This window comes from Micropterus salmoides, unplaced genomic scaffold, assembly GCF_014851395.1.
Source record: "Micropterus salmoides isolate LMB-PRFRI ecotype aquatic unplaced genomic scaffold, ASM1485139v1 Ms_hic_scaffold_8, whole genome shotgun sequence".
In the NCBI taxonomy this organism is placed as follows: domain Eukaryota; kingdom Metazoa; phylum Chordata; class Actinopteri; order Centrarchiformes; family Centrarchidae; genus Micropterus; species Micropterus salmoides.
The window spans coordinates 17240401-17262820 of record NW_024044570.1 but is presented as its reverse complement, the minus strand read 5'-3'; the positions used below and the strand labels follow the sequence as shown (position 1 = coordinate 17262820).

Here is a 22420-nt window from a genome sequence, read left to right as displayed (position 1 = left end):
TCAGACTCATTTGAAACAACATTGATTTATCACTGAACTCCAGTCTGTAGATGTATGCCCTCGGGTTTGGCAGGCTCACCCACCTTTCCGGACTTCTTGGGTTTCAGCATCTTGGCCTTGATCTATGGAGATTTCAAAGTCACATCAAGTTTACAATATTTGCTTCAAGCTTGAACTTTAGGTTCTTACAGTTGGGTCATGCTTGAGGATGGCATGACTTCTTGCTGTCTTGACATTAAGGGTTCAGTTTGAGCATTATCTTCAGTTCTGCATAGGATTCTTCTTCATCACTGTGGTTGATCATCTTCCTGTAATGGCAATATAACACAGTTTTAACAAAGTAAACTACTTGCTAAACTACAAGTTTATAATATCTCTGTCGCTCAGGACTCCATAATAATCAGGGTTCAGAAACACGGACCTGAAGTGGATCATCATCATAGTTGACATTGACAAGCTAAAATCATAGATCAAGAGAGCCACTTACTTGGCGTACAAAGTGCAATCTGGATGTCACTAGTCAGAATCTTACTCGGGTCTGTGTTGGTCATCTTGTGCATGAGCAGGCTGGAATAATAAGGCATTAAGAATAAAATTAGCATATTTCAAATTCTGAAAACTGTATTTACAACTTAACTTGTTGTTCAAACTCAGAACTTCGTAAATATCACAAAGTTTCAAAAACACGGACCATGAAGTGGAAGCTCATCATTGTGACGTAATCAACAGCAGATTAACTTGCTACTACACCGTAAATACTCACTTGTAATCAACCTTGAGAAAAGCAGGTTTACGCCAGGTGATGTACATCTAATCCAGCTTGCAGACAGCACTCTGTCCAGGTGCACCCGTGACCACCAGGGGCAGGCAGTTGGACTTTCTGCAGTGATGCCTTCATAATACAGCACAATAATTTAACATTCATGTTGTGTTATCTTGTTGCTTCTTTTAATTTCAAAGTTTATTTAAAAAAAAAAAAAAAAAAAACTTGCATGCACTGATGGCACAACATTCAGAAAACTGCAACATGAATTATGCACATGAATGGGGTCTTCATAGCAGTTTCCTGCCTGTCACAGTACTGTCCTACTATATAGCTTGTAATTCCTCCTGCATAAGAACTATGCATTTTTAGGTATTAAATATAGATTCAAGATAATATTCTGACATCCATTCAGCTAACAGTAATGACCTCTACATTTGAACAAACATACCTGGAATATTTCAGAAGGCTTTGGTGACACCAGCACCTTGGCTATAGATGATGCATGGTCCTCTGCATTGGTTCCATCTGCGATACCTCATCTTACCCATACCGCAATTTTACCCCAGACACAGTTTACTCCACTTGTATGGCAGCCATTTTTTGCTTTCCATGTTTACATCTTTGAGTAAAACACAGTAAAAGGATTCCTCTATAATGGAGGAGACTATATATAAAGACAGCTAGGTTTGCTACACTTATACAATGTGGATGCAAACAATCAGACATCCTTCAAGCGCAAATCAGCCCTTTAACTTTATCTATGCATTTCAATTTCCAACCATGTGTACCTGTGCCATCGACACCCAGCAACAGTACAGCAGTGTGAGACCTGTTCTGTGTCTAGGAAAACCCCACACCCCATGGTCCTCCAATAAGTTAGTTTTAAATGGATTTAAAAATGTTGTGCAGAAACCTATATGCCAAGTGAAACCAACTACGAATTGAAAAATACTTTAGGCTACGTTGCACACCTGCCTGAGAAGCCACCCTTTTCCAATGATCAAATTTTTACGGTAAGCATAACAAATGCTGCTTACACTTTGTGCTTGTTATTCCTCTCTACCTTCTGTCTTAGTAGCTCTAGCAGGCTAAAGTCGTTATTAGTTTTTGTGAAATAAATAGTCTTGTAAATGAAAAATTTGAAACAACTGATTTATTTATCACTGAACGCCAGTCTGTAAGTATAGATTTATGCCTTGGGTTTGGCAGGTGCGCCCTTCTTTCCAGTCTTCTTCTTGGGTTTCAGCATCTTAGCCTTGATCTATGGAGAAAAACAAGATTTCAAAGTCACAATCAACAATTCAAGTCTACAATTTGTGCTTCCAACTTGTTTTTGTTGTTTTGTTTAGGTTCTTACAGTTGGGTCATGCTTGAGGATGGCATGACGTCTTGCGGTCTTGGCGTAAGGGTTCAGTTTGAGCATTATCCTCAAGTTCTTCAGAGGATTCTTCTTCAGCACTCTGCGGTTGATCTTCTTGCTGTAATGCCAATATAACCCAGTCTTAACAAGGTCAAGTTCTGCTAAACTACAAGTTTGTAATAATCTGTGTCGCTCAGGACTCCATAATAATCAGGGTTCAGAAACACGGACCTGAAGTGGAACATCATCATAGTTGACAAGCTTAAAACAAATGTCAAGACCATCAAGTGAGCCGTGCTTACTTGGGTGTACGAAGTGCTTTCTGGATCTCCTCACTCTTCAGAATCCTGCTCAGGTCTGTGTTGGTCATCTTATGCATGGGCAGGCTGGAATAAGGCATTAAGAATAAAATTACTAAATTTCAAATCATGCAAACGGTGAACTTGCAACTTAATTGTGTTGTTCAAACTCAGAACTTCTTAAATATCACAAACATTCAAAAACACGGACCATGAAGTGGAAGATCATCACTGTAATGTGAACACCAGTTTAACTTGTGCTACTGCTTTCTTAAATACTCACTTGTAGTCGACCTTCAGGGAAGCAGGTTTACGCCAGGTGCCATACAGATCATCCAGCTTGCGGAAAGCGCTCTCAGTCCAGATGCAGAAGCGTCCAACGTGACCACCAGGGGCGAGCCTCAGGAGGTTCAGTTTGTTCACGTTCTGCAGAGTGATGCCTTCATAATACAGCACAATATTTTAGTGTTCTCTAGTTGCTTCATTAAATAAGGAATTTAAAGTTTACATAAATGCAATATGGAGTTATTTACACCTGCATAAATGTGGAGCTATGTAGTGACTGGGGTCTTAAGGATTGCCACCATTGTCCCATTTTTATCTTTATGAGTTTGTAAACCCCACTGAATATGAACTATACACTGCTGCACATTAAAGACTTTAGGATAATGTTCTGATATCCATTTAGCTAACAAGTAATTAATTTGACATTTGAACAAACACCTGGGATATTTCTGAAAGCTTTGGTGACACCAGCGTCTTGGTTGTAGATGATGCATGGTCCTCTGCGTTGGATCCGTCTACGATTCCTCATTTTACCCTTACCGGCACGCATGCGCTGAGAGGCATAGACCTGAGAATGGAAAGATTATTCCAATATGCCATTAAACAAAACAAAGAAACCTAGTAATCCCTAATAAATATACTAAATGTAAGCAGATACCACAGGCAGAAGAACTGTTCTTAATTCTTCTGAAAGTAACAGGTTTCGTCTTGAAGGCTTTTTGAATTAATGTATAAAGAGCGAAGGAATCTCTCTAAAGTTTTATGAAAAAATAAATTAAACAAGATTGCTGCTGTACAGGCTGAGTTAAGTGTCATTTTTAAAGGTTCAAAAAAGGATTCCCCTTAAGTTGAGGGGAAATTGTATAAAAATACCTATGATTCCTACAGTTGTCATAGTGGATGGATACACACACACCTATCCTTCTAGTTAAAATCAACACATTAACTTCATAATGCCCTTAGTATTTCAGTTTCAAAATCACGTATTCCTTAATAGTGTGTTAAGAATTTAAAATTACCTTCTTGATGTCATTCCAGGCTTTAAGCTTCTTCAGCAGGAGCACTGCCTCCTTGGTCTTCTTATAGCCCTCAACTTTGTCTTCAACCACTAGTGGGACCTCTGGGATTTCCTCAATGCGGTGTCCTAAGGGAACCACCATCATGTTAACCAAAGATACCCACACTCAACCTTCTTGTGGCTGTGAGAAGACTAGTGTTACCAGAGCTTGCTCAGAATTTCACACACATCAGTTCCCTGTGACAGCATAGAGACAGCAGGCAAGTGTCACTGTTCACAGGATCAGACGCAAATTACACCATCATAGCAAGTCAAATATTAAGCTGTACTTAATGTTAATCATAACATTATAAAATATATGTCTAAAGACTTTACACCAGTTTTGACCTTCAGAAATATTGTTTGTGTGGCTTACCTTTGGACATCACAAGTGCAGGAATGGCAGAGGCAGCAACAGCAGAACAGATGGCATAACGCTTCTGGGTTGTGTTGATCCTGCGGTGCCAGCGGCGCCAGGTTTTGGTGGGGGCAAACATGCGTCCTCCACGACACATCTAGATCAAAGTCAAGGAGGGTTGATATCTCCTGAAGTAACACAAGTACCTAATACCTGCTCAGACACTCCTGTTCGTCAGCCATCTGTGCCAGCATATGACAGTAGGCATTCTGTCACTGGTCACAGAGTCAGACGCAAATTACACCATCACTGCAAGTCTTCGTTTCAGTTTTAATCTGCCTTGACACACAAAATTATTTTAAAAAGGGGAGGAATATAATTTAACACTTCAATTCTGGTAAACGGATACATTTCCAAAAGCACCCTGGCCAGAGCGATGAGTACCACCACCTCTCACACGAGGGATACGGGCCACAGCTCTTCCTGTACCCCAGGACTCTGCACTGGTCTGGTGGCCTGAAATAAACACACAATTACACATCTAGATTAAAGGCAAAATACATCAGATTTGTAAACACATGAGAAATCCTGAAAACTGTTATTCGGTATAACAGTGACGCCAGGCCTTAACATGCCAGTTCAAGACAGACATATACACTCACCTGCCAGTTCACTGACTGCATAGGGCTGGCGACTGTTCTTGCGCATGTTGGTGTGAACGAAATTCACAACATCAGGGCGAATTGGAGCCTTGAACACAGCAGGCATGACAACATTCTTGCCTGCGGATTCTCCTTTCTCGGAATACACCGAAATCAGGGGGTCGTGCACAGGCCTAGGATGCAAAACGAATTTATCTTCAGTCAGATACATAACGTTGATTTCGAGATGGTAATAGATACTCTATAAGATTGTAGTGGCAGTTATAGAATTGTTCAAGACAAATTCTTAAATAATTCAAATCATCACATTTCGCATGTGCGAGTTGACAGCCTGCTAACGTTAACTTTAAAAGTCTATTTGGACAAATTGGTCGACTGTTCGCTTTAGCTCGATTCTGCTAACGTGGCTTCCTAAGCCAGTTTGAAACGTTAACTTACCTTGTCAGCTCATTGCAGATTGTATTACCATTACGAGAGTTTATATACTTTAATACATCGAGTAGCATCTACGACCAGTACGATACATATGTCATATCTAAATAAGCTTGTTAAGTTACCGACCTACAACTGAATCGATAACCACACGTGTATCAAGGCTGAGCAACTTTAGCTGCTCGTCCAAAATGGCTCCTCGTGTTAGCTTCACTAGCCGGGAGCATTTCAATCCACTGCTACATTAAAACTGAATTTTAGTTGCTAACTAACAGATAATACGGACTTACTTGACACATACAACGAACGAGATAACCCCCACGTATTATATAGCATGATAATAACGATATAAATGTTATTTCTCACCATTTTCGGTAATTTCTTTTCGGCTCGCCGGGAACCACGCTCCACTCGCTATGGCGGCCACAGAAAAAAGGAAGTTGGTAATCTACCCAATATGCTTTATGCCTCCGCTTCGACGAGTATCACTTCCGTCGACAGATTATTTTCCACCATTATTTTGCTTACCGCAAAGAAACACAATGATAAAATTTGTATGAATGTAACAAACATTTGCGTTATCATTTTCAATCAAATTCCGACGGTTTAACAGAACCACCTTAAAGTTTGTTGATACATTCGGGACTATTTCTTTACGCCATGTTGGCGGAGGATGAACGTAAAGGTCGAACTATTTTCTTAGTAAACATTTTTAAACATCTGAAAAAAAACTACGGTTTAGTTTATTTATATTTTCTAGTGTATGTGTGATGATATTGTTTATACACTTTGCTGACTTTATTTATTAATTTCTGATATTTAAACTTTTTAACGAAAACGTCATGATCTGTGACCTCATGTCGTCAGAGTGAATTAGGAGAGGTGTGGTCAATGCTGAAGAAAATGAGTGGGGGGGAAAGTATATGCTAAAATACCAGTATTAGAGGGTAATGTTGGGAAAGAAGTTTGCTAGTGTGCATAGTGGTGATCATTTAGATGATATCCATAGACTACATAAAGAGAATGTTCTTAAGGAAAATGTGTTTAATGTGTTTATTAAATGTGTTTATTAAAAAAGATAGTGAGGAAAGTACTATGGATGCAGAAATTATTTTGAATGAAATAGTGATTGTATTAAATGGTATTAGAAATACTGCTACAGAAGAATATCAACTGACTTACATCATGTTCCAGAAACTACCTGAAAAAGTGTTACAGATAATATTGGACTTATTTAATAAGATATGGGAAGAAGGTAAAATGCCCAAAAGCTGGAAGAGTGCGTTAATATTACCATTTAATAAACCTGGGAAAGATTCTAATAATGCTGGTAATTATAGACCCATCACCCTAACATCACATCTATGCAAGTGGATGGAGGATATACTAGTCAGAAGACTTAATTACACCTTTGAACATAGAGGATTATATGAACCATATCAAAGTGGGTTTAGAAAAGGGTGTTCCACAATGGATGCTGTTGTGAAAGTAAGCAACGAGATAGAGAAAACACTTAAAATTAAAGAAATAATGAGTATTGCGTTCTATGATGTTGAAAAAGCTTATGATTCCATGGAGAGGGAAGGGTTACTAATTAAATTGAACAAAATGGGAATTAGAGGTAGGTTTTATTTTTGTCAGAAAGAAGATTTAGAGTTAAAGTGGGATCAGAAGTATCTGAACAATTTGAAATTATTAATGGAATTCCACAAGGCGGTGTTATTAGTCCAGTTTTATGTAATATTATGATTAATGATATTTTTATGAATCTAGACAGAAGGATTGGGTCAGCTCTGTGTGCAGATGATGGGGCCATCAGGACAAGAGGATGAGATCCCATAAGGGTGAGAAGTAAAATCAAGGAAGCAATAGGAAAGGTATAATTAGGACTTTAAGCTTTGTCCAAGTTAGTCTTGCCATATGATATTTACCACAAAAAAAGGGATAGACAAACAGAACCTACAGTTATATGGTCAGAATATAACAGTACATCATTAAATATCTGGGTATGTGGTCAGACCAAAGGGGAACATGGAAAATACATCGAAAGGTGCAATCAAAATGCAAGAAAGTCATAAATGCAATGAGAGCAGTTGCGGGGAAAGACAGGGGACCAAATAAACAATCATTAATGTATAGGGCTCTAATGAGGTCAACAATAGATTATGGATGCTGTGTATATGTAGCAACAGTTAAAGTACATTTATTGAAGTTGGATAGAGTTACTAACAACGCATTGAGGATTTGTGCAGGTGCAATGAGATCAACACCAATTAAAGCAATCCAGGTTGAGTTAGGAGAAGTGCCCTCAGACCTGAGAAGAGATAAACTCATGCTTACATACTGGTGTCGCTTACGTGAATGTGGTTATGAAAACCAAGCAAAGACTGTTATTCAGGAGTGTTGGGAGCATACTTCTTTTAAAGGTAATGGCTTTGGCTGGGTAACAAAGACTAAATCAGAGGACTATAGATGAAACAATACCTGGTTTGACTCCCCTACACATATTAGTAATATCCCTATATGGTTATTTCCAAAACCTGAGATAGACTTAAATATATTGGAACTAATAAGCGAATGGGAAGAGAGTGGGATTAGACATCTGGTAAGTCAGTACATTCAGATTCAGATTCATTCTTTATTGTCCTCAGTGGAGGAAATTTGCTTTCACAGTCTGTACAAAGAGCAACTTCAATATGAATTCTACATGCAAACTATGTATAGTACACACATATATACACAGATATGGACAATATACACATATCTACACATAACACAAAAGTGACATCATTAATTGTCTGTGAATTTAACGCTCTTATAGCGCAGGGTACAAAACCTTTTCCGAAGCGTGCGTTTTTGTAGAGTATCTACGGCCAGATGGGAGAAGCGTGAAGCATGAGTTGAGAGGGTGGCTGGGATTTTGTACTATTGTAGTTGCTCTATGAGCAGTGGCGGTATTAATGAGGGCTGGCAGGTTGGGAGTGGGAAGACCTATTATTTTGGAGGAGGTGTTTTTAAGAAAGTTATTCTTATTGGTGAGAGAGAGCATGGTGAAGTAGCAGGTAGTACAGTACAAGAGGATGGGTTCAATGATATTACGGTACAGGAGAAGCAGTAGGTGTGGTTTGACTGATAGAGTCCTGAGTTTATGAATGACAAAAAGTCTTTGTTGACATTGTTTGTGTATGTTTGTGATGTGGTGATCAAAACTTAGTTTATTGTCCGTAGTGATGCCGAGGTACCTGAAGCTGTCAACAATTTCTACTGGCTGGCTGTTTATGGAGATGAGGCAGTGAGGGGTGGAGGGTGTGTCCAGGATGAGTTCCTTTGTCTTGGTGACATTGAGGAGGAGGTGACTGTCCTTACTGTCCTTACACCACTGTGTGAAGTGTGCAATGGACTGGTGATATGCTGTAACTGATTCTGTGTCAGAGAGGAGGACGAGTATGGCTGTGTCATCAGAGTATTTGAAGTACTTTGTAATGGGAGAAGGGCTAATGCAGTCATTGGTGCACAGAGTGTAGAGAAAGGGGCTCAGGACGCAGCCTTGGGGGGATCCAGTGTTGACAGTAATGGTGGTGGATGTGGTGCTTCCCACCCTTCACTGCCTGTGGTCTGTCACTGAGGTAATTATGGATACAGCGAATGAGGAGAGTTGGCACATGGAGGTGGTGGAGTTTAGTAATCATTGTGTGACATTGAATTGTGTTGAAGGCAGAGCTGAAGTCTACAAATAGGATCCTGGCATAATGGCCAGAGGAGTCCAGATGTTGTAGTAGAGTGTGAAGGAGGCATGCTACAGTGTCCTCTGTTCCTCTTTTGGCCTTGTAGGCAGACTGGTAGGGGTCCAGCTGTGGGCAGACAGCCGGGAGGATGGTGTTCAGTACCAGTTTCTCAAGACATTTGGCGATTATTGAGGTGAGTGCTACTGGTCTGTATTGATTCAGTTCAGAGGGGCGGGATTTCTTGGGGACAGGGATGATGGTGGCTGTTTTCCAGAGAGTGGGGAAAGTTGCAGTTTGTAGTGATTCTTTGAAAAGTGAGTGCAGTACAGGAGAGAGTTCCAGGGCACAGTTCTTGAGCAGCCTTCCAGTGATCCCATCAGGGCCAGGGGCCTTGCCAGTTTTGCACCTCCTGAGCTGCTGGTAGACATCTTCCACTGTGGGGAAGATAAAGCGTGGCTGCTCAGGGGTGGGTAGGCTCCTGAGCAATCTTTCACACTCAGTGTTGAAGTTCCTGTTGTCAAACCTGGCATAAAAATTGTTTAGGTCTCTGGTGACTGAGTTGGGGTCAATGGGTGCAGGCGTGCTAGATTTTGACGTGGTGCCAGTTATGTTTTGACTTTCTGGAATGCCAGTCTGGTGTTCATGCTGCTGAAATCTTGTTCTATTTTGTCCTTGTATGCTAGTTTAGCCTTTTTTATTTCTGTTTTCACAGAGCAGTTAATGTCTCTGAGTGAGAGCCAGTCTTTGCGTTGGAATGCCTGTTGTTTCTCTTTGAGTTTGAGTTTTATTTGGTGGGTCATCCATGGTCTGGAGTTGGGATATTTTCTTACAGTTTTGACTGGGATGGTGGTTGCCATGCAGAACTTGATGTAGTCAGTTACGGTGTCATTTTTTATATCCAGGTCACCATCAAAAATACTCCAGTCAGTGCATGTAAGGGACCCCTGTAGTTAACATAAGGAACAAATACTTATATATGTATACAGATGGATCTAAAGATGAAGAGGACAAGGTAGGAATAGGAATATATATACCAACAATGAATGTAAGCATTGGGAAAAGATTACCTGATCAGGCGTCAGTGTACACGGCAGAAATGATGGTGATTATTGTAAGACTGTAGTGGGTAGAGGAAGCAAAACCAGACAGAGTGGTGCGTGTTGATTCCATAGCAGCGCTTTATGGTATTCAAAATATGAAATCTAGTAGAGAAGATTTAATGCTAGAAAAGTTTATTTAGACTACAGAGACTACAGATAGATGTGAGATTCTGCTGGGTACCTGCCCACGTAGGTAAATAAAAGGAATAAAAGGGAATGAGGGAGCAGACAAAATAGCTAAAAAACAATCAGGACAAACAATGTCATAAATATACCCTTTGGAAAAGGAGAAGCTAAGGCAATAATCGAAAAAGAAATAATGAAGAAATGGCAGGACAGGTGGGATGTGGATAAAAGTAGAAGGAAATATTACAGTTTGCAAAAATCTGTTAATACACAGGGTGTGACTAGAAGGAACGGCAGAGTGGAGAGCGTTTTAACCAGGATCATACAGGGTTAAATAGACCATTGTTTTTAATGGGCAAAAGTCAATCAGATGAAAGTTTAGAATGTAGGTCCAAGGAAAGTGTAGAACATGTACTATTCGACTGTAGGAAATGGGGATGACAGGATGAGGCTAAATCAAAAGATAAGTCAGGCAGGGAGGAAGTGGAACCTTGAAGGTTTATTAGCCACAGGGGTAAAGGATCCACAGAAGCTGTCCATCCATCGTCAACCGCCTATCCTGTGCACAGGGTTGCAGAGGGGGCTGGAACCAATCCCAGTCGACATTGGGTAAAAAGTAGGGTACACCCTGCCAATCCATTGCAGGGCCACACATAGACAAACAACCAGTCACACTCACATCTAAGGACAACTTAGGGTCCAATCAACCTAGGCCATGTCTTTGGAAGGTTAGGAAGAAGATGGAACACACCCAGACACGGGGAGAACATACACACTCCACACAGAAAGGCCAGGGCAACTGGGGTTTGAACCCACAAACTTCTTGCTAGGAGGCCACAGTTCTATCCACCGGACCACCATGCCACCAAAATACAGGGATATGTAATAGGATTTTGTTTTTTGATTTTTTAAATTAGGCTGTTTATTTTTATTTGTTTATCTATTTATTTAATTAATTTTGATGATATAAAGTAGTCCCAACGAACATAGTTCATGCTACATACTCGGGTACAGTAGGTGGCCATATGCACCTTCAAAAGTCGCAATCTGCCATAAAACAAAAAAGAAGAAGAAAAGAACATGACATCTGGGGCCATATGGATGAGAGGAAGAAATGAGACATATGTGTTAGAGAACATTAGGAAAGCACTAGGGAAAGTAGAGAAGTGGTCATTTAAGTGGGGATTTAAAATATCAACAAGCAAATCCTGTTACATGGTGTTCACAAACAAGCGTAGGTGTCATGTAGAAAAGCTTTTACTATATCAACAGCCAATGGAAAAAGTAAATGAATTTAAGTATTTCGGATTGTGGTTTGATAGTAAGTACACATGGAAAATACACATAAAGCAATTGGAAACTAAATGCAAACAAGTTATTAATTTACTGAGAGCGGTGGCTGGGTGTGACTGGGATGCAGATAAACAGTCACTAATTGACATATATAGAGCATGCATGAGGTCATCAATAGATTATGGTTGCATATGATGCAGCAGCAAAAACAACATTGGAAAAAATAAATAAATTACAATATAGAGCTTTACGGATATGCATTGGAGCCATTAAGACAACTCCCATTAACACAATTCTCATAGAAGCTGGAGAGACACCACTGGAGTTAAGAAGAGAGAAACTAGATTGAAAGGAAGTGGGAAAGAAAACCCTTCAAAGGAGATAACAAAGGATTGTTGGGAATATTTCAAGTTTCGTGGGCATGGGTTTGGATGGACGGGGGAAAAGAGAGTCAGGGAATACGGAATGGAAGCATTAGATTTCACCACACCCAATCCAGTCAGTAACATTCCACCTTGGCTCTATCCAGACATAAAAACAGAAGTATTGTGGAAAAGAAAAGAGGATGGGGAATAGAGGAAGTGGGAATATGGACAAGCAGCTATCTGAGAAAAAGTTTCCAGAATTATCTAAAAATCTATACAGATGGATCTAAAAACAAACAGGAATGTGTGGGATTTGGAATACATACATATATACCAGAATTCAAAATAAATATCTCAGAACGATTTATCAGATAGGCTATCCGTATATACAGCAGAAATAGTGGCAGTCATCATAGCATTACATTGGGTTGAAGAGGTCAGGGTGATATTAGCAGTTATTAAAAGCATTCAGTCAATGACATCTGTCAGAGAAGACCTATTAATAGAAATGACCATCCATCCATCCATCGTCAACCGCTTATCCTGCGTACAGGGTTGCGGGGGGCTGGAGCCAATCCCAGCTGACATTGGGCGAAAGGCGGGGTACACCCTGGACAGGTTGCCAGGAAATGAGATTGCAGACAAACTAGCAAAAGAGGCATTACGAAAGGAAATAACAGTTCAAATACCACTAGGAGAAGGAAAAGCAGCCATTAAGAAGAAACGTATTGAAATATGGCAGAAATGGTGGGAGGAAGACAGGAAAGGAAGGAGTTACTATAAAATACAAAAGTCTGTCAGTAATAAAAATTATAGCGAAAGGACCAGGCGGGAGGGAATTATAATGACAAGACTGAGAGTAGATCACACAGGACTGAATGGTACCTTGTTTTTATTGGGGAAAAGAAATAGTGAAAACTGTGGGGTTAAAGAAAATGTTGAACATTCATTTTGCACTGCATATTGTTTGAGCTGGAAAGACAGATATTTCAAGATAGGGTTCAGGAGGCAGGGCGGGAATGCAATCTGATGGGGGTATTGGGAACAGAGGGAGAAGAAAAGGGCATAAGAATCACCAGGAAGGCATTATTTAAATTTCTTAAAGACAATGGGTTGGTGAACAGAATATGAGAGCACCTTCTTAGGGTTTGTAGTTGAGTGAGATGATATTACACACTCCAGTACAGTAGGAGGCGGGATGCACTTAAAAGTTGTTTGCAATCCGCCATTAACGAAGAAGTAGAAGAAGAACATGACGTCAGAGCCAGAGTGAGCGCGCGACTGTCAAAATATCAACAGTAGCAGCTGAAACTTCACCACTAAAGTCTGTTAAACGCAGTTACCTTTTGTATTTTCTCCACATTGTTTGTTCCGTAACAGGAGTTGTGTTGTATAACGTTACATTTGCAATGGGCACAAAGTTGATATCGAGTGTTAAGGAGTTTTACAATATTCTTCGGTGAGTGTACATTTGAAAGCTTAACGTTAACGTTACTAACGTTAGCTTTGTTTAGCTAACATTAAATTACCGCTAGGCAGTGGATGACTTGTCAGACTTTTGCTCATGTTTTCTATTTGATTGCTTCAATAACCACGAACTACTTACCAAGTATGGTTAATTTATGCTGTGTTATGTGTGTTATGCCGTTTGGTCGAAGGTCTCTTCAAAATGGGGAAAGCAATGATCCATGTACATATGAGGTAACCTTTAATTTAATTTGACCTAACGTTAAAGTAAAATATTGTCCCAATGTGGTGTAACGTTAATGTTATGTATTTATTGTTATGTTATAGTAGTGATTTTGAGACTGTATCTGTTGGGTTTCAGGAGGACATCCAAATGTTAAAGATGTATGGTGACAGGATCTCTGTGCTGAATTTGTGCTGTGGCAACCAGCCAGTCTTCATCTGTGAAAAAGCAGTGAGTATTGTAAATGCTGGGACTCACTAAATGTATTCAGGGTGGCTGCAAGCCCTAGACAAGTATTACTGTGTACAATGTACATTGAATAAATGAACACATTGTGTTGGATTTTAGAGGTCTGTAGCTTCTTGTTGCATGTTTTTTTCTGAAACACATCACTAGTTTGATCAGTGTGTACTACATTCATGCACCATTGTAAATGTACAATCCTGAGTCGAATTCCTCGTATGTGTACATATACCTGGCGATAAAGCGGATTCTGATTCTGAAAAGCAAGGGCTATAACTCAAGAGACCTGTGGTTGCCCTTTTTCCCCAAACATTCTTATTCAAAACTCCTTACCTATGCTGACCTTTTGACCATGTTTGTATTTCTTAATTTCATAAGGTTCCAAAACTAAACGAACCTGCTGATCAACAAATGACTGAAACATTAAATGGCACTACTGATGATGATGATGCTGATGCTGCTGCTGCTGCTGATGATGATGATGCCAACGTACTCCAGACAGAATTGGGACCCCAGCCGCTCACAATTATGAAAGCAAGGTGACCAATGCTGAGACCTAGAAGAATACTTCGACTAAATAAAGCAAGTGCTAGTAAGATTATATAACCTGTGTATCTAATTGTTTTCTTCCTCTTTTTAAAGGCAATTGCTTTCTTGGTACACATTATCTCAAAATGCTAATGTGTCAGCTGTGGACGAAAACCCTGCCTTACACCCTCTGTGGGTGCGATGTGACAAGTCTGATCCAGCTGGAACAACCTGGTTTGGAGCTGAAACATTCTGCATTGGCAATAAAGTATCTGGTGTCAAATTATACTCTGTTACCTGCAAAGGTATAGCGCATCCATGAAACATTATCAGTAATAGGAATATTTGTTTTTATTTTCCTCCTGTGTGAATTATTATGTTTCTGGCATTTGTTTTTTAATTCCAACTTAAATTTTGTCAGACTCAACTGTGGACAAAAGATCTCTCATAACCTTGGACGAGCTTAAACAAGAGCACAAGAAAAGGCACCACCCATCCTCGGTAAGTGAGTGTGCATCCTTTCTTTTAAGTCAATGAATGATTGTTCATTCACTTACATCTTTCAATTCTTCCAGATGGCCATTAAAGGCAGTGCCAGGTTTACCTTGTTTGGCTCCAGTGTTGTTGAAAACACTGTCATTGAGTCACAGAGCAGCGTGACAGTGGATTTCAAATGGAGCCATGTGGAGAGTATCCTTGAGACCCCACCTCTGTCCTCTACAGCAACACTGGTAAGCACCAGTAGTTCACACTCAAAACATACACTTTCTCTACCATAAATACTTACTTTTTAGATGTATACTGTTGACTTTTAATTTAATAATACCATTTACGATACAAAATAAAGCAGTACATTTTGTGTACTTATTTATCTTTGTTCACATTCAGAATATCAAAGTCACCAGTGGGGACATGAGGAGCCCAATGTTTGAGATGTACAGGGAGCTAGAGTTTCTTCAGGTTTGTAGTAGTAGTCTAAGATGAATGACAGTGATTATCATTACACAAATACACCACTAAATATATCAGATTCCTATTATTTTAGACTCTTGCTGATGGTTTGAGAACTGGTGAGACTGAATGGATGGAACCTTTGGAAAGCATGTCAGCTGTACATTTGACCAAGGCCTTCCTAGAAGGTATCTGCTTTGTGAAATCAATGCACCTTTTGCTATGATTTTAATGCAGGTAGTTAAAAAGAATATAATCTTTTGTCTTTTTCCTTCAGAGCTTCAGAGCACTGCAAAGACACAGCCGGACCAGGCTGCAACAAAGGCTGAGGTATTGTAGTGTTAAAATCAAGGGATATTTCACAATTCACTTCAGAATAAATTTGGTAGCTTTCTTTCTTCTTCATCTTTTTTTGAAGACCCTAAAGCTGAAGACTGACACGGACACTCCCATTTTCAGCTCTTTCTTGGAACGAGGCGATTTGGATTTTGTGGAGCAACTGTGGGTCCGGATGAGAAAGAGTGAGGCAATTCCTCTATTAAAGAAACAAGATTTAATTTGATTTAGCTATACAGACAGTGACAACCGTTTTCCTCCGTGTTGTTTGATCATTACAGGCGTGACTTCATATCAAGACATTGGAGACTGCCTGAAACTGGTCATTGATGCTCTAAGATACGGTGACATCAAACCCTGGGTATGAAATGATGCGGCTTCTGAAAACGGTTTATCACTGAGAAAAGAAAAAGTTGTGTGAAGTGTATTTATTCATTCATTATTTATTTATTTATTTATTTATTTATTTTTTACTTCCTCCAGATTCACAGAGACAGCAGCAGCTCCCTCAGCAAGCTCATCCTGCAGTCCTACCACCAACAGATTGATCATGTGTCTCTCACAGGTCTCACCCCTGTCCACATGCTGCTAGAGATGGGTCTGGACAAGATGAGAAAGGATTACATCAACTACCTTATTGGTAATCTCTAACTTGTCACCCTATTGTCTGTAACTATATGTCCTTTCCTATGTGATTACAGTAAGATGTAACATCACTGCATTAATCATTAAACACAAACTTTACTTGTAACTGTTTATTTGTTGTTTGTTTTTTCAGGTGAAGAATTGACAACTCTAAACCATTTAGTAAGTTTAAGCCTATTTTTACTGTTTTCAAATGACTGTCAACAAAATATTCTGAATTTGATATTTATACTCCGCAGTGTTATTACCTGAGCACAGAGGTTGACCTGCAGGAGCAAGTGATCCGGCTCCGGAAACTGCACCATCTGCTGGAAATAATTGTGACCTGCAGTACATTCCTGGGTTTGCCCTACGACCGGCTCTTCCTTCTCACACAGTAAATCAATTAAACTTTTTTCCAGTGATATGTGTGTGTGTAAAATGTACTTGCCTAAAGATGACAATAAAGTAGACAATTTCATTTCTCAAAGATCGTGCTTGCAGCACTACAAATCATACCCATACGACGAGGAGCATGAATTCAAGCTGCAAATCAAACCCGCGCTGATCAGCCATTTCTACCAGAAGTAAGGAATAAAAGCCTTTGTGCACTAACTGCTTCATTACATCCAAAGAAAACTGTAAATGAAATAGAGATGTTTGTCTTTTCATTCATGCTTTAACACAAACGGGTGTCAAAAAATTGAAACAGAAGGTAAGACTTCTGTGATTTTGCCTGAGAAATACACACACACAACACAATTGTGCTTAGCAGTCTAACTAGAGAAAGGTAGTGGGGGCCATTTTGTACCTTGCATAAGATTCTTGCCTAGTCAGCTGTAGTCAGAGGTGCTCATGAGGGGAAAAACACGTTTGCTTTCACACTGTTGTGAAAGTGGCCTGCCTGCCTCCAAATACAGCTGTACTGATTCAAACCCACCGTATCCTGCGTTTTTTGATAGATTCACAACAACAGTATGTTGAGCTGCCCTCTGCCGGTGATCACCTAATATACATTTAAGTGCCAACTGCAACGCTTCAACAGGGTCCATTGTCTCATCCCTCATGTTTGTATGTGTTTCACAGAGAGCACCCAGTAGTGTGGGGAGTCGAGGTGTACAGTGGCCACGGTCCTCGTGAGGTCAGGACATCCTTACAGCTCAGTGACAGACCACTGGTTGATCATGTCATCTTTGAAACAGGTGATCTTTATGCACCTTTCTAAATATAGTGTACAAGTATACATGTCATATAGTGTCATATTACTTGCTCAGTAAAGTACAGATAACATTTCTCTTTTTCGACTGCCCTGTGTTTAGATTATCCAAATGAAACAGTGAATGGGGACGGTGAGGATCCCGCCTTCTTCTCCACCATGGTGTGCTGCAGTCTCGTAAACTTTGCATGAATTTACACAGAGCACAACTGAACAACAAAGGAGGTGTTTATTGTCATTTTTGATGTTCTCATCAACAAGCCCGATGGCCTTATACGGCATCACAAAGTGAACAGGGGCCAATATAGGGCTTTCTGTAATATACTGTATTTTTGTCAAATGTTTTAAATGATCAACTTTCAGTCAGTTAGCAATTTATAGAGATTTTGAAGAGGGTTTTTTTGCTGAACATCTCCCCATTTTAAACAAATGAAATCACAAAGTACAGTAGATCACAAGGGCTGTTTGCAATGATAATATTCCACAGCAATATTGTAATAAGAAAATCCAACATGTTGCAGTGCTGTCCACACTGTTTTGATTGTCTGGTACTAAATTCATTATTAGAGGCTAAATCAATGTTTTTACAGCAAACACTGTATGCACATCAAATTAATGAAGTCACTAATTCTTTTGAAATTCAGTTCAAATAATGTATTATGTTCACACATTATCTATTAAAGATGCATTTACAGTGTGTGTGTGTGCTGATGTTTGTGATTGTAACATGCACACTGTTGAGAGCTCCTTTCTAGTTCCGCCTCCGCAGCAGGAACATAAGGAAGATGGCACTGAGCAAAATAGAGAGTGTGCACACAGTGGGAACAACGATCTCAGTTACCATCTCCATGTGGCTGGTCAAAGGGTCTGCAAAGCACACGCACACACACGCACACACACATTAACAACTCAGTAGCATTATTATGTAGTTAAGACACTGCTTATGAAGCGAGTAATGATGCTCAAGCACAGCACTCAAAGGGTTAATATTTTTCCCCTACATCAAATCATCTTTTATCTAATTTAAAGTGAGCATGAGTGATTCCTTACCATGTATAAGTCTTAGAATATTGGCAGCAGTACTCCGCTGTTCCTCTAATAAAAAAAGAGAAAGTACTCAGAGTTGATTAACGGCACTTTAACCCTTTGAGAACTGCATGCCGCTACTGGGGTATATTTCGGAAAGCAGCATTTGCACCATAGCCAGATAACTTTTAAAAGTTTTGTCTTCTGAAAAGTTATTTAATATTAACAGTGATCAGCGGGCATGACAGAACCATGTTTCTCATGTTGAAGTTTTGTTTTTTAAATTCAATCCAGATCGGTGACAGACAGGTTTTATGTTATCTGGGTAAATGTATAAACCTGCTTTGTGAAATTCCCCCGTGGACACAAGTCCACAGATACGCTTTATGCTTAACATGTTTTGTCAAAGCTGCTGTGAAATTAAATGGGCTGCTCTTGGTTATTAGATTTAAGCACAGCAGTAAAACGTCAGATGAATGAATAGAGGGAGTACAAGCTTTTTTTCAGAGGCATGTCTTAGTGTTAAACTGCAGAGGCTTAATTCTGTTAGTCAAACTTAAAACCACATAATCAACAAAGCAACAACACAAAAAATGACATTAATGGATGACATATACCCTCAAGTTCTAAACTTCATCATGCACTGGCCAAACCTTTGGCATTTCTGCATGTTCCTTGGCTTTTCTTCTAGCTGGAGGGGCAAACAAAGAAGATATCTCAGATATTCTGTTAACAGATTTGATTAATTAATTTTTGTATTTCCATCATTCTTTTTTAACTAATAATTTGTTCATGTGTTTTCTGAGGCGAACAGCAACACATAGTCATGTCAAATTATTATTCTTGATCTTATTTGGATTTAAAAACTATTCACATGTTTTTGATATTTAGGTCAGAATCTTTATTTGTTTACCCCAGCTAGTTCACCTCTGATCACTGATAAACATGGTCAGGGATGTTATAGACAAACTGACCTGCGGCTAGGAGCTGGTTGCTTGAGGAACAGGTCTCAACAGCCTTCCTCCTCCAGTTTTCAACCTGTTTACAACGCAATCAAACACCATCACTGAAATTAATCTTAATGTTTTCATTTCAGAAGAATATCTGGATGTCTAGAAAGGATTAGAAGCAGGGCTTTGTATAGTGACCACCTTAGGTCTTTTACCTCTCTCTGATTGGGAAATCCATTGGAGCTGATGATGCGTTTGTAAAACTGGACAGAAGCTTTAGGGTAGCGAGGCTTGTTTTTGTTCCTGAAGTCCACATAGTACAAGCCAAACCTCTCGGAGTAGCCTTCATCCCACTCGAACTTGTCCAGCAGGGACCATGCAGTGTAGCCCTTGACATTGACTCCATCTTTGATAGCTGAGTGACACCACAGAGAACACCAAATGACTTGACCACAACAACTGGATTAGACAGAATAAATTTGCTTACCAAACAAAAGAAATGCACAGGTGTTTTTTTTTACTGTATGAGCTCATTCACCTTTCAGCATCTCATTGATGTAGTCTTTATAATACTGTATCCTCCATTCGTCACACAGCTCTGTGCACAACATCTTCTCAGAGACTCCATTCTCAGTCACATAAATCATTGGGTTTCCATACTGAGTCTAGATGAGAAACAAATCAATATGATGTGCAATAAGTTGTCTTAATTACTTTAACTAGGGTTGCAACGTGCCAAGATCATTTCAGGTACAGCACAAATGTCAACAGGCCTATAAGTCACCTTGACAAAGTTGAGAAGACGTCTGAAACCCCAAGGCACGGAGTAGAGCCACTCAGACCCGGGATCAGGCCATCGTGGGTCAACCAGCTCAGCCAGGTCACGGTCAGTGAAGTAGCTGCTGCCACTACGACCTGTTGGGTTGTTCTTTTGGGTGATGTAGCGGGTGGTGAAATGACCAATGCCGAGGAAGTCACAGGTCCCCTTGATGTAGCTCTTCTCTTGGGGGGAAAATGTGGGCAGGCGAGACGTCCCGAGCCCCTGTTGGACACTCTTCCTTCCTGCACAATCGGTAACAAGTAGCTATTAGTTAATTCCCCAGTGACCAATATTCCTTCGGCATGAACTGTTGACAGTTGAACATACCAATGAAGTCTTTCATCACTTGAGGGTAGTCTCCATGAAAGATGGGTGTGGCAAACCAGCCCAGGTAGAACTGGACATATCTCTCAGCTGCTTCGATGTCTTTCTGGTTGGTGATATCCACCGGCTCTCCCCAGTCTCCAGACAGAGAGATGCCAACCAGACCTGCAGATGTGGACAACAGCTCTCAAGACTAAGACAGACAGTACTGTTGAGTCAAGTGTTACTTTCAAGAGTTTAACCTTGTTTACCTTTTTGTTTTGCCCTCCATTGTGTATCATAACTGTGCCAAACTTTAGCATGTGCCTATGAAAAAGATGGTGTGAATATGATTTACATTTCAGTTCACATTAATTGCTAAGCGTTTTTGATAATTGAATATGCTGTGTATTTATTGTCCTACCTTGATTATGTGATGGGCAGCTCTGTATGCCCCTGTTCCTCTCAGCCTCAGTCCAGGAGCATGCTCACCTGTCTCATAGCCTTCAACTGCTACAGACTGAAGCAGATTAGTAGTGTCATGATAGTACTTTCTGTAACAGGTTGATAATACCTGTACATACATAGCGTACATATAATGTAAACATATTTATCCAAGCTCTATTATTTAAAAACAATAATGTATATGTTACAAGGTGGGTGTGGATGTAAAATCTGCTAGAAACTGACTTTGAACCTACCCATGGATTGTTGAAAGTGATCCAGTACTTGACTCGGTTGCCAAATCTTTCAAAGCACAGGTTAGCGTATTCATTGAAATGATTGACCATGCTTATATTCTGCCATCCACCATATTTCTCTTGTAAGACCTAGAAAAGCAAAGAGTACATAAACTTGGCAAAGAAGAATAGTGCTGTATTGCAAAATGGCTGAAGTTAGGTCTGATGAATATTTTGTGTACCAACCTGAGGAAGATCCCAGTGATACAGAGTAACAATGGGAGTGATGTTGTTCTCTAGCAGGTGGTCAATCAGTTCATTATAGTACTGTATTCCTTTTTCATTTATATGGTCAGCTGCAAATTGTATCAAAAAGTAGTTAACTTCTCACCTTTAGCACTTAACACATTTAATCATATATGCTTGACTTGAATTAACAGCAGTTACTCACACTTTATGCCAGTGGGGATGAGTCTAGGCCAGGATATGGAGAAGCGATAGTGGTTAAGCTTCAGATCTTTTATCAAAGAAACATCATCCTGTACAAGACACACACACACACACACACACACAAATGGAGTGAAATATTTAGATTTCCTTTTGCTGCCCTCTGTTTTGGTCCTAGGTCTCAGACACACCATCCCTGATCACCCCACCTTAACTTTGTGGTAGCCTTCACAAGAGGAATCCCCTGTTTCATTTTGTTGGATTTTGCCTTTCTTATGACTGAACACATCCCAGATGCTCAGTCCTTTCCCATCCTTGTCCCAGGCTCCTTCTGTTTGATAGGCGGAACTGCCGGCACCCCATGAAAATCCTAATAAATACAACATTGGCAGCAACCATTCAACTCTGCGTTAGGTAACAAGCTCTTAGGAGGGATAGAATCACCAACTACTAAATGAACTGCATCCCACTGAAGATAAGAACAAATTGCGTTTACCAGCTGGAAAAGTGCCATAATAGAAGGAGCTGTGGTCGTTCTTTGTCCAGTCGAAGTCCTCAGCCGAAGACAGACACAGCACCAACATAAACACATGACACACACTGAATAAACAGCAGGGCAGCATGGTACTCCTGAGCCTGCAGCACAGTCACTGTCTGGTTCTGCTCCAGTCCCTCACTGACGTCTGCACACAGATGAGAACCATTCAGCATCACCACTTCATCACAATACTAAGCTTGGTCTTCCTCACATATGCACATATGCTTAAAATGGGGAAAA

The 22420-nt window shown here is 40.0% G+C and overlaps 3 protein-coding genes, 1 long non-coding RNA gene and 6 other non-coding genes across 11 annotated transcripts; 1 reads left to right on the top strand and 9 right to left on the bottom strand.

Moving 5' to 3' along the window:
• Positions 1 to 6: 6 nt before the first annotated feature.
• Positions 7 to 732, bottom strand: LOC119893613. The gene is made up of 2 exons (XR_005442824.1): positions 488 to 732; positions 7 to 308 (listed from the first exon to the last, which is right to left on the bottom strand). It is a non-coding gene; the product is annotated as an uncharacterized LOC119893613 (long non-coding RNA).
• On the bottom strand, positions 380 to 446 carry LOC119894480. The gene has a single exon (XR_005442941.1). It is a non-coding gene; the product is annotated as a small nucleolar RNA SNORD18 (small nucleolar RNA).
• On the bottom strand, positions 647 to 717 carry LOC119894476. The gene has a single exon (XR_005442938.1). It is a non-coding gene; the product is annotated as a small nucleolar RNA SNORD18 (small nucleolar RNA).
• A 1165-nt stretch (positions 733 to 1897) lies between the features above and the next one.
• rpl4 (ribosomal protein L4) lies at positions 1898 to 11031 on the bottom strand. The gene is made up of 13 exons (XM_038706124.1): positions 10991 to 11031; positions 8818 to 9527; positions 8462 to 8642; positions 5586 to 5705; positions 4788 to 4960; positions 4535 to 4641; positions 4144 to 4282; positions 3730 to 3854; positions 3149 to 3278; positions 2709 to 2865; positions 2429 to 2512; positions 2124 to 2244; positions 1898 to 2027 (listed from the first exon to the last, which is right to left on the bottom strand). Exons 1-13 carry the CDS (start codon positions 11029 to 11031, stop codon positions 1956 to 1958), a joined length of 2160 nt encoding a protein of 719 aa, XP_038562052.1. The 3' UTR covers positions 1898 to 1955.
• On the bottom strand, positions 2316 to 2382 carry LOC119894478. The gene has a single exon (XR_005442940.1). It is a non-coding gene; the product is annotated as a small nucleolar RNA SNORD18 (small nucleolar RNA).
• Positions 2592 to 2662, bottom strand: LOC119894477. The gene has a single exon (XR_005442939.1). It is a non-coding gene; the product is annotated as a small nucleolar RNA SNORD18 (small nucleolar RNA).
• Positions 3938 to 4037, bottom strand: LOC119894482. Its single transcript, XR_005442943.1, has one exon. It is a non-coding gene; the product is annotated as a small nucleolar RNA SNORD16 (small nucleolar RNA).
• Positions 4340 to 4439, bottom strand: LOC119894481. Its single transcript, XR_005442942.1, has one exon. It is a non-coding gene; the product is annotated as a small nucleolar RNA SNORD16 (small nucleolar RNA).
• Positions 11032 to 13099: 2068 nt separating the features above from the next.
• zwilch (zwilch kinetochore protein) lies at positions 13100 to 17902 on the top strand. The gene is made up of 18 exons (XM_038705251.1): positions 13100 to 13287; positions 13487 to 13529; positions 13657 to 13749; positions 14140 to 14300; positions 14404 to 14594; positions 14711 to 14790; positions 14865 to 15020; positions 15178 to 15249; positions 15335 to 15428; positions 15518 to 15570; positions 15659 to 15761; positions 15858 to 15937; positions 16060 to 16216; positions 16355 to 16383; positions 16461 to 16597; positions 16692 to 16787; positions 17287 to 17402; positions 17520 to 17902. Exons 1-18 carry the CDS (start codon positions 13238 to 13240, stop codon positions 17606 to 17608), a joined length of 1800 nt encoding a protein of 599 aa, XP_038561179.1. The 5' UTR covers positions 13100 to 13237; the 3' UTR covers positions 17609 to 17902.
• Positions 17755 to 22310, bottom strand: lctlb (lactase-like b). Of its 2 annotated transcripts, XM_038705252.1 has the most exons (14): positions 22139 to 22310; positions 21852 to 22012; positions 21647 to 21734; positions 21442 to 21551; positions 21217 to 21345; positions 20940 to 21035; positions 20788 to 20842; positions 20540 to 20701; positions 20177 to 20454; positions 19931 to 20057; positions 19608 to 19807; positions 19417 to 19480; positions 18467 to 18511; positions 17755 to 18283 (listed from the first exon to the last, which is right to left on the bottom strand). In XM_038705252.1, the coding sequence occupies exons 1-14, from the start codon at positions 22263 to 22265 to the stop codon at positions 18168 to 18170; spliced, it is 1758 nt and encodes a 585-aa protein (XP_038561180.1). In that variant the 5' UTR covers positions 22266 to 22310; the 3' UTR covers positions 17755 to 18167. The 2 variants fall into 2 exon arrangements, with proteins under 2 accessions (XP_038561180.1, XP_038561181.1); XM_038705253.1 differs by lacking the exons at positions 17755 to 18283; positions 18467 to 18511 and adding an exon at positions 19066 to 19133.
• Between the last annotated feature and the right edge of the window lie 110 nt (positions 22311 to 22420).